Consider the following 12143-nt stretch of genomic DNA (forward strand, 5'->3'; position numbering starts at 1 on the left):
TTGACTTGTAAGAGAGACTGAAAATAGGACCTTAGTAGCTGAAAGTATATTTTTCTTCAGACTTAATTGACCATTTCACACAGAGGTATTTTATAAGACTTGATTTATTTGCAGACTGATTTTCTGGTTTTTAGATTATCCAGGTTCCTTGATTTCTTTTTTTCTCCTATTTTTTCTGGCTGTCAATCTTTTAGCCACATCACAATTTCTTTTTCCCTTTCCCAAAAGGCAGGGAGAGATTAGCAAACAGAGAGGTAAAAACTCAAGTCAATCCTTCTCACTACTTGGAAATAAAGACTTAACTAAGTATTTTAATTTTTATTCTATTTTAGTGCCTCATTCCTTTAAAAAGCCTGAAAGTTGGCTGTAAACAGATATCAAAATAATTATCATGTAGCTTCATAATTTTCTAACTAACTGTTTGAATTCATGTAATCCCCTGGAACTACATACAAAGTTTTGCAAATAAAACATTAGCTCAGAGATGATCTAGAATCAGCAAAGAATGTGTACTGGTCTTAGTAATTGAAGATTTGAGTTCTTTTAAAAGAAATTACGTTTCTTAAATGACTTAATTTTTTTTAATAAACTTAATTTAATTAACTTATTTATTTGTTTTTTTGGTGAAGAAGACTGGCCCTGAGCTAGCATCCATTGCCAATCTTCCTCTTTTTGCTTGAGGAAGATTGTCGCTGAGCTAACATCTGTCCCAGTCTTCCTCTGTTTTGTATGTGGGACGCCACCACAGCCTGGCTTGATGAGCAGTGCCTAGGTCTGTGCCCAGGATCCGAACCCACAAACCCTGGGCCACCAAAGCAGAGTGCGCAAACTTAATCACTACACTACTGGTCTGGCCCCTGCTTTAATTTTCTTTGACTTATGAAATTGAGTTTCTTTGCTGGAACAGCTGGTAGAATTCCTGAGACTTTAATGGACAGTAAAGAGTAGGAAAGAATCTTCTTTTTAAACTATACTTTTCATTTCATATGTGGGAGAACTGATTTCAGACTAATGAGATGGCAGACTGGTAGTTGAAGTGTGGATTTTTCTAAGCGTGTAAACTGCAGTAGTCATCTGAGATGGCCAGGAAGGCCACTTGATGAGACTGTAAGTCTATATCCTTACGACCTACTGAGAGCACTTTTGTCCTTGGCCATTGGCAACCAAGATGGAGGTTTCTTAAAAAACTTCTAAAGAACTAAATATAAAATAATGTTAGCATTTTAGAAAGCTACAACAGTACACTGTAGTAGAGTTATTTAAAGCAGACTAGAAGTCTTACAAAATGGCATTTTGACATAGTTGTCTTTCTAAATTTCCCATCTCTGATTTGCTTCCCTTCAAGGCCTGATTCCCCGTTATTTACACATTCTCTTTTTTAAATAAATATCTTATTTCTTATCAAAACGGTCATAATTCTACCAAGCTTAGGTCTAAATGGACAAAAGAGAACATTATTACCTAGGAAACTGAAGTTGGTGGCATCTTCAGTTCAGTTCTGAAGTTGTGAGTGCACTCTGGGCTTTAGTTGGAGTGCCTGTGGCTGTGTTCAGGCTAAAGGAGAACCTCAGGTTGTTTAATTGTTCATGAGATATACCACATCTGCAAGAATTGGCACTTAGATAACCTCTGCTCTTGAGTTTACTTTTTAATTTTTAAGAGGAAGTTGATACCATTTGAGGAAATATGACAAGTGATCGTCACACTTGTTAGGTTATCTGTACTTCTAGGCTTCTTCACCCCCGGGCTTACCTGCATTTAATTAGATCTTACCTCTATGGCTTCTCTTTGGCTATAGTGAAATATGAATAATTTTGTTACCCAACTTGTTTTATGTATGTGTAAGGAATATCAGTGAGTAATAAGAGGAATCTAAGATCCTTAGAAGAAAGATGATATACCAAGGTACTGTTAAAATAATGGCAACTTGAGAACTAGTATATTTGATAAGTTATAGCACTTACGTTGTATAGCATAAAACTTGGACTCTGTCCTTGATTCTGCAGTAGGTTTCTTACTCTGCAGCTTTGGGTAAGAAATCGTACCATGGCTGATTTTCTCATCAATGTAAAATTAAGAGAAGATATTTTGGGAGGGATTATAATTCTTTCTCCTCACTTGTCAGAGGAGATAGCATAGTAAGTTGCCATCGTCTATGTTAATGAAAAAAAATTCATTTTAGAATCTAAAACCATAAGTTTTTAGTTGTTGGATTTACAAATTCAGTAGCCCCTATAAGAATCCTTAGACTTATTCCATGCCTGGGTTGAGCCCCCTCTATGCTTATCTGTACTATAAGCAGCCTGGAATTTGGGGGACAGGCTTTTGCATGAAGGAAACAATCTGCTCATTGATAATCAGATTAAATTCATGTCAGTACTTTCAAAGAGCCTTAGTGTGTATTCATAATATTAGCTCTGCTAACCCTTTTTAGTGTAGACCCTAAGTAGTAGAACTTTTAATAATCTTCAACTCATAATAGTGTTATTGTGGAGGTCTAGCATATGTACTTAGTACTGTGCGATTTGATAAACTGATGCACGCTTGCTGTCATATTGAGATGTTTATTTATTTATTTATTACTGGTCTCTTGCACTAGATATAAACCTAAGAGAGCAGGAACTGTAGGTGTCTTGTTCACCATTGTATCTTGTATCTTTAGTGCCTAGCCTTGCTCATGGTAGGTCCTTACCAAATATGCGTTGCAGGAATTAATTTGGAATCTCAGTAAGGGATCCTTATGTTTTAAAATTTATATTAGAAAAAAGTGCTATTTTCTTTTCTTAACGATCCTTTATAATCAGAACTTTAAAAAATTTTAGTTGTAAAATTTGCGTAACAAAATTTTCCATTTTAACCATTTTTAAGTGTATAGTTCAGTGGCATTAAGTATATTCACATTGTGTGTGCACCCATCACTACTATCATCTCTACAACTTTTTCATCTTGCAAAACTGAAACTCTTATACCTGTTAAACAGTAATTTGCCATTTCCCTCTTCCCCCTGACGCCCCACCTCCTGGCAACCACCATTCTACTTTCTGTCTCTATTAATTTGACTACTCTAGGTACCTATATAAGTAGAATCATACGGTATTTGTCCTTTTGTGACTGGCTTATTTCACTTAGTATAATGTGTTCACGATTCATCCATATAGCATGTGTCAGAATTTCCTTCCTTTTTAATACTGAAAAATATTCCGTTGTGTATATGTATACCACATTTTGTTTATCCGTTCATCCGACGATGGACACTTGGTTGCTACCACCTTTTGGCTATTGTGAATTATGCTGCTATGAATGTGGGTGTACAAATATTTGTTCAAGTTGCTGGTTTGAGTTCTTCTGTGTGTGTACCCAGAAGTGGAATTGCTAGATCATATGATAATTCTATGTTTAATTATTTAGGGAACCACCATACAGCTTTCCACAGCAGCTATACCATTTTACATTCCCACCAGCAATGTTTGAGTGTTCCAGTTTCTCCACGTTCTTGCCAAGACTTGCTTTCTTTTTGTTTTTTTTTTTTTTTTATATATAATATCCATCCTGATAGATGTGAGTATAATCAGAACTTTTAACCAAATTAATTATAAAAAAGATTCAATACAATATTGGTCCTCAGGTAAATTATAAATTAACAACAGAATTAGACTGTGTTTCAAAGCTTAAGATACTTCTTCACGGTTGGTTTGATATGTGGGATAATCAGACTCAGATATTTTTGTGTCATCCCCAGTGCCTAGAACAACTTTTGCCTGATTTTTGAAGCCAGCAAAAACAGTAATTTAAAAACCTGCAGTATTTACAAATATGTCAGTGATACTGTAAATAACATACTTTTTCCAAAATGTTCCTAAATGTGTGCCATTTGAAATAATTCCAAGAAACTTCTGACATGGTTCCTAATAGAGTGAAATAAATGATAATAAGAAAGCTCAATCTCAAGGGATCCTCATATCCTTTATGAATCTTGCCTGAGAATAGTACTTAACTGCATTTTTCTTTAAAAATTTATTTCTGGGCCGGCCTCGTGGCCAAGTGGTTAAGTTCTCGCGCTCCGCTGTGGCAGTCTGGGGTTTTGCTGGTTTGGATCCTGGACGCGGACATGGCACCACTCATCAGGCCACGTTGAGGCAGTGTCCCACATGCCACAACTAGAGGGACATGCAACTAGGATATACAACTATGTACCGGGGGGATTTGGGGAGATAAAGCAGAAAAAAAAAATTTATTTCTGATGGAGTATACCTGCTCTTCTACCATAGGATAGATATCAAAAGTTGAGATCCTGCCTTTCCATTTCCTACCAATGGAATTTAGTAAATCTTAGGCTTTCTTTGCTTGAAAAAATAAGAGAATTGTTAAATCACTAAATATCATTGATGGGAATTAAAAATGACTTTCTCTATAATGCTGAGAAGCACTTAAACTCCAGTTCTTTGAAACAGGGTTTTGAATCTACTTGAGTTGTTGGTTTACGTTAAAAGAGGCAATATTAGCTGGTGAATAGACAAGTTAAGATGTTAGATTATTGCTTTCCCTTTTTGGTGAACCCATGATGTAGAATATAAATACAAAATTGGCATTTGTGCGTGGGAGGCTGACTTGTATGGACTATCTCAGTGTCTCTGTTGCCCTCTGGCTTCTGGTTGGGTTTGGCCATCGGGCAGCATAGGCAAGAGATCAGAGGCAGGGAGGAGGGTGAGGTGGGGGTATTTATTCCTCAATCTTTCCTTGAGGGGTCACTGTGGGTTTACCGTGTCCTATGACCAAAGGTCACAGCTACTGTCCCATGGCCCTCTCCACGCCAGATTAAACAAAGATGAAAGAGCCTTCTGTCTCTGGGTTGCAGTAATTGCTCCCTCCATACACCCCTTTAAAACCTTGGGATAGCAATGAACATTGCTGTTATTAGCCAAGGGTACTGTACTCTATCTTGTGGCTTCCCTACTCTCTGCTAGCGCCTTCGAATATAGTCCCTTTATTAAACTCTCCTCAGATTTCCCACTTTCAGTGTGCCATTCTTTTCCTGCTGGGATCCTAACTGAAATGGCTGCTTTATGCATTTTTAATCATTATCCTAATTAGTATGCCAGATAAACCCTAAAAATACTTACGCTAGTTTGGGGGGGGCAGTAATGGAAGGTGTTTGCAGACCTACCCTTTGTTTTCCTTGCACTTTGTTTCATCTAGTGTGTTATTAAAGGATAAATAAATAAAAAACACTAAGTAGTGTTAGATGATGTATAAGCTAGTAATAATAATAGTTCATTTAAATATAGACTCCAAAATGATGTTTGTATTCCCTCTTTTCTCTGAGAGACTGGTACTTTGATTCCCTAATGACATTATTGATGTCCTTTGTATCATCTCACTGCTCAGTAACACTTCTTTGGGGAAGGATACTTAATAATATTCAAGTTATATCATTGGCTAACCTGTAAGCAATTCTGAGAAGATTGCTGGATAGTATTTGCTTATAAAGAATTTTCATCTTTATATACTGTCTCTTTTCAATTAATAAAGATAATTGGGAGTTAAACATGTTATGTAGTCGTCTGGAAAACTCAGGCTTACGTACTGAATTGGTGTAAGTGCAACCTGATTTTTCATGTGGGTAACAGTCTTGAAATGCCAGTATCATAGAGGTTAAATCAAACTAATTCATGGTTCATTGGTAATTGTCAAGCGTGGTTTCTCTTGGAATAACATAGGGTCTATTCAGATCCTCTTTTCCACTTTTAGTACCAAAATGTTCTTACCATTCTAACTTATAAATTATCAGTCTTCTGTAGCAACTAGGAGGTATTTGAAAACACAGGCTAAAGATTGAGCTTTAAAAGAAGCTTTAATTAAAACACATCTGTAATAATAGCAAAAGAATTTGGAAAGTGTACTAGAATATTACTATGTTTTTTTATACTCCTGTCTTATTCCATTCAGGCAGCTATAACAAAATACCACAGACTGGGTGACTTATAGACAACAGAAATTTGTTTTTCACAGTTCTGGAGGCTGAAAGTCTGAGATCAGAGCACCAACATGGTTGGGTGAGGGTTCTCTTCCCGTCATAGAAGTCTGTGACCTCCTCATTATATCCTCAGTGGTGGCCGGAACTAGGAAGCTCTGTGGAATCTCTTTTATAAGGGCATTAATCCCATTCTCGAGCACTCCACCTTCGTGACCTAATCACTTCCCAAAGACCCCACCTACTAATACCATCACTTTTGGGGGTGAGGATTTCAACATAGGAATTTGAGGGGACACAAGGATTCAGACCATAGCACCCTCTTTTTTCAAAATTTCCCCTTTTACTTGCTTTGTTGAAATTCTAACCCCCAAACTACTCCCAAGTACAGTGCCTGGATCAGCAATGTTAATAACCACCTAGGAGTAAAAATGTCAGGCCACAGGCCAGACTACTAAATGAATGCCTGCATTTTAACCTAAGATTCCCCAGATGATATGTATACACGTCAGAATTTGAGAAGCACTCTAGCCATTTCCTGGGATTTAAAACAAAATTGTCATGTGTTAAAGCTGAGGTAATTTATTGATTACATAGTCACAGGTAAAGAAACTGATTAAATTTGCAGATAGCCTTTTCTTTATCAGTACTGGGAAACCAAACTCTTTTGTGTTCAATCATATTGAACTAAGTTTTCTCATATTGTGCTGGTAATGTAAACTCAAGTATATTGTGTTGTCAAGAATTATATTGGGGACACAAACATGAATGTATTCATGAAGTTCATAGTTTAAGAACGTGATGTGTGTGGTGCAGTCTGCAAGATGGCAGTTACTTTCATGTGTTATTATTAATGCTACAGAAGCTCTCATTTTCACTCATATTTCATATTCATTAGTGTTAAATTTTACTTTGAGGAGCTATTGTAACATTTTTGGTGGAGCTTTTAAATTAAGATAGAATAGTTAACAAAGATATCAAAGATTACTGGACAGTCTAGTATATTGATGTGCTTAGTGTTTTTCTCAACCTGTGACAGTTTCTAGAAAATCAAATTTTATTTTATAATTTTAACTAAAAATGTAGTTATAGGTTATCTGTATAATACAATTTGCGAATAGCAGCTCAGTTGTTGTTAACTGCTTTTGGGAGGAAAGCAAGTGATCTTGGCCCTCCTATTTGAGAGATGAATTACGTGTTAGTTGGATCACGTTGAACATATTTTTCCCTTCTCATTCTTTCAGATTCATCAGGATTCATTTTTGATTTGCAGTCCAATACTGTATTGGCCCAGGGAGGAGCTTTTGAAAACATGAAAGAGAAGGTATGACTAGTTGCTATGGATAGTAAACTTGAATATCGTTGTAAAATTTAGGTACTAATACAATCAGTGGCTACACAAACGCATTAAGAAAGTGAAATTTTAAGGACAAAACACAGTGCCACTATATACAGAGTAACTACCATGAAGATTTTGAGGAATCAGAGCCTATTAGTGCAAACATGGTTTTCTTTGCATAGTTCCATATATATTCATTTTAAATTATCTTGAAGACATCTTAATATGAATTAATTAAATAATATTAGAAAAAATATTTACATGGCTAGCTGTCTGTCTCATTTGGCAGCATTCTTTAAGGAACAATCTGAGCAGCATCCTCCCGTTCACTTGAAGAGCATTCTTAAGTCTAGGAGACTTCAAAGCAACCAGGGAAATAGGTTTTCGAAGTGATATTCCTTTGGAAGAAAACCAGATGTTTTTAGTTATATAACCCCTCATGAGCTATATTGAGAAAAACATAAAACAAAAGCTTTATGTGCTTTCTCTGTCTTATAAAAAAAGTTTTTGTTGATTATGGAGTCATAGCTATATATTGGTTCAATAATACAAACATTTTCACATTTTAAGTTATCAGAATCTTACCTTTATTATTGAATCTGTAAGTTTTGCCTAATGTCTATTGTTTAGTGATCAGTGCTAAGTTTTTTGGTCATCTCAAAATCTCAAAAATGTATATTACAACTTAGCCTTCTTTGGATTATAGATTATATACCTTCCTACTTGTTTGGTGTTAAACCTTACCATTTTTCAGTTAAGCCTGAAAAAGAAAGCACAGAATGATGGGAAAGCAAGTGTACTAAAAAAGGCTTAGCTTCTAATACAGACTCTGCTTATTACTTGGAGAAGATGCTTTAGGGGCCGGCCCAGTGGTGCAGTGGTTAAGTTCATACGTTCCGCTTCTTGACGGCCTGGGGTTCACCAGTTCAGATCCTGGGTGCAGACATGGCACCACTTGGCAAAAAGCCATGTTGTGGCAGGCGTCCCACGTATAAAGTAGAGGAAGATGGGCATGGATGTTACCTCAGGGCCAGTCTTCCTCAGCAAAAAGAGGAGGATTGGCAGTAGTTAGCTCAGGGCTAATCTTCCTCAAAAAAAAAAAAAAAAAATGCTTCTCTTTATCTATAAAAGCACTTGCTTTTCAAGTAGCATGGCTAGATAACCTGAAAAAATTCCTGATATAAAATACCTAGAAATACAGAATGAAAAATAACATGCATCATTTTCAGTGCATAGCTGAACATAAGAAGTAAAGAAATCCCTGGGGGATAAAAATGCAGAGGGAACTAAAAACCAGAGTGGTAAACCTAAGCTTAGGTAACTTTGATGTGTTTTTCCAGTCTCAGTAACAAATGGGTTTTACCACATAGGGTTCTGAAACCCAAGGCTTGTCCTGGGTTAAGAATTAGAGCTGAGATCTTATATACGATTGAGACCCTAAAAATATTTCACCTTCAGGGAAAAGGTGAACTAGAAAAACATCTTCCCAGTGACTTTTGAACACAGTAGGCTTACTGTACATGTTTAGAGGGATATATTTAAAGGACAAAGAGAAATGCAAATAAATCTTAAATTTTACTCAATATTTTATCAGTAGTAATATTATATCACAGGGTTATTAATATTATTTTATGAATATTGTAGAATAAAACAAATCAGTAAATAATTTAACATTTTAAGAACTTAAAACTTTTAATTTAGAGAAAAGAGATACATGTTTAAAATCATGTAAGAAAAAGCCTTTTAGTATTGTATTTGAAATGAAGATGTCAGTATGAACTCATGTTGTAAAAAACAAAATCTCCTGGCTCTATCCAATGAAAGGACCTAGAAATAATGACTCCCCAGTAGCAATAAACACATCTAGCTCTTAGATCTTGGTTTCTAACTACCATTCCCTACCAAAAAGAACCAGGTCTTGGAGAAATAGGCAATTTCACGTTGTGCAGTAAGACAAGAAATGAAAATTATAAGGATTGGGAAGGAAGAAAAAAAATGATATAATTTATAGACAATACAATTATCTACATAGAGAAACCAAGAAAGCAACAAATTATTAGGAATAATAGTTCATCAAGGTTGCTGGATATAAAATTGATATACAAAAATGAAAACAGAATATGCAATTATTGTAAATTGTATACTTTTAATCTCAAAAAATATAAAATACCTTAAGAATAAATCTGACAAAATTGGCATACCTATTTTAAAAAGCAGTTTGGCATTACCTAATGAATTTGTAGATGCCCTACTATTCAGGAATTGATAATACTGGTTATATACAATAGAGACATTCTCACTGTTCACAGAAGACCCGATTTCTTTTTTATTGCTCATAATGTGCTAAACATTGTTTTAGGCACTGAGAAGTCAGCAGCAAATAAGCATAGGAATGTTCATTACAGCATTTTTCATAGTCAAACATTGGAAACAATATAAGTGTTCATCAACAGGAAAATGAATAAATTGGCTATATTCATACAATGGAAATGCTATGTAGCAATTAAAATAAATGAATAAGAGATGCATTTATCAACATCTAAAAATCTAAAAAACAATATTATGTGAAAAAGGAGATTGAATATAGACCTGTATGATAATACTTATGTAATGGAAAGCAATAGTATACATTGCCTGTAGATACATACATACATCATAAAAGTGCAAAAACGTGTCAAACTGACACCAAATCCAAGACAGAAATCTCTGGGGTGAGGAGGGAAATAGGATTTATGAGGGACTTCATGGGGCTTCAATTGCATCTATTTTATTTTATTAAACTGGCTGTCAGCATAGTGAGTGTTCATTATATTTTGTAGGCCTGAAATAGTTTATAGTAATTTAAAGATTTTATTTTTCCTTTTTCTCCCCAAAGTCCCCCGGTCCGTAGTTGTGTATTTTTAGCTGTGGCATGTGGGATGCCGCCTCAGCATGGTTTGATGAGCAGTGCCATGTCCGCGCCCAGGATTCGAACCAGCGAAACCCTAAGCTGCTCAAGCTGAGCATGCAGACTTAACCACTCAGCCACGGGGCTGGCCCCCAGTTTATAATAATTTAAATTATCTCTACAGATTATCTTTATGGTGTTGTTATACAATTAAATAATATAAAGTAAAAATGTTTTGAAAAATGCTATAGAAAAATCCGGCTTGTTATTGTTAATGGTTCATTAAGCTTTCCACCTTTTTCTACAGTATGCCAAATATGAGGAAACTGGTGCTAAATTAATACCTGGTACCTAAATTAAACCACCCTTTCTTGAAATAAAATCTAGCACATACCTTCTATTTCTAGAAATGTTCTGTTTTTCTAAGTTTTAAAATTAATTTTTACGTGCTATCACTCATCTATTAATCATTCCCAGTGAGATGGTTGTATCCACTCTCATTGACAGTACAAAGGGGTGCATACTGTTAAAAATGAAATGTCACTCTTTCTGTTATTCTCCATAATAGGCCTCAGTTGCCAAATGACCTACTGATGGTAGAATTAAATGGCCCTGTCATCTTTTCCAGATAAATGCAGTGCGTGCAATTGTTCCCAACAAGAGCAACAATGAAATCATCCTGGTTTTGCAGCACTTTGATAATTGCGTGGACAAAACAGTACAAGCGTTCATGGAAGGTAATCTAGTTCAGTTTTTTATAAGTTTGTATTTGTTCAAATAGGAGCTGCTGCAGACTTCTATAACATGTATTTAGCAATCTGGTGTTTCACAGATGATGTAGCATGGTAACATAATACCTCATGATAACATGCTGTTTTTTTTAAGATATCCCTTAAAGATACCTCTTTCAGCCCTAGAGATAGCTCATTCATAAGCTATGTGATATCTAGAATAAGAGATAAGCTGAGAAAACCCCATCATTTTACTCAAAATGTTCTCTAATGGTATTTAAGGAGAAATCATATGGCCAGTGGTTAAGGGACTTGATTGGAGTTGGGTTGAATAAGAATTTAAGAAACTCTTAATGACAAAGCAGTGATTCAGTGGCCCAGCAAGAGATGGCTTATTCAAGGATTCAACATTCTCTTCCAGGCTCCAACACCATTTAGTTTGGCTCCATCAAGTGATTCAATTGTATAGGTTTGAGTTTGCTTATCTAACGTATAGAAGAATGATGGCTTAGCCAAGCCTTCAGATTTAGCGTTGAGATGTGTTTTATAAACTTCTTTCCACATAACTTGTTTGAGAAAAACTTGGCTTGAAGCTGTTACATCATTGAACAGTGATGTCGGGTTAGGTCTCCCTATTTCTCTTTTTTTGAATTTGCCAGGATAGAACGAACAGGTCCAAATACTGTAAGGTTTTTCTTCATCATCATCTGTTTTCTTTATAATGTTAGTATTTGGGTTTAGAGTAGTGCACAGCTCTCTCTAAAACAGCATAGCCAAGGTCATGTGTCATCTTCTGGAGGAGAAGGGATGGCATATTTGTCTGAAACCAGCCGTCTTTGTATTCAGTCTAAGCTATATAAATACAACAATCTTCAAAATGGCCAGGCTACATTAGGCTCTTCTTGGAAGAACTTACTGAGGAAATTATATAGAGAAGCGGGATCCAATTGGGCAGGTATTCTAAATAGTAAGCATGACCTGATTGTCTTGTTACATTAGCTCAGACACTTGAACCTTAACTTTTCCTGTTAAGAACTTTGGAAATTATTCAGCAATTACAAAATGCAGTGACACTAATTCCTGCTTGACCATGCGTGTAGTCAGAGAGAAAATCTGTAATTGGTTTCTCTTACAGGTAGTGCCAGTGAAGTCCTCAAAGAATGGACAGTAACAGGCAAGAAAAAGGTAAAAATGAATTAAATTTAAAAGAATGAT

At 35.6% G+C, this 12143-nt stretch overlaps 1 protein-coding gene across 1 annotated transcript in view; it reads left to right on the forward strand.

The window, feature by feature from the left end:
- SPATS2 (spermatogenesis associated serine rich 2) overlaps positions 1 to 12143 on the forward strand; it is a 131807-nt gene that overhangs the window by 91324 nt on the left and 28340 nt on the right. The window contains 3 exon segments of the mRNA XM_044755712.2: positions 7216 to 7295; positions 10826 to 10934; positions 12064 to 12113. Coding sequence (XP_044611647.1) covers positions 7216 to 7295; positions 10826 to 10934; positions 12064 to 12113 — 239 coding nt within the window.

Source organism: Equus asinus, chromosome 22 (assembly GCF_041296235.1).
Source record: "Equus asinus isolate D_3611 breed Donkey chromosome 22, EquAss-T2T_v2, whole genome shotgun sequence".
NCBI lineage: Eukaryota > Metazoa > Chordata > Mammalia > Perissodactyla > Equidae > Equus > Equus asinus.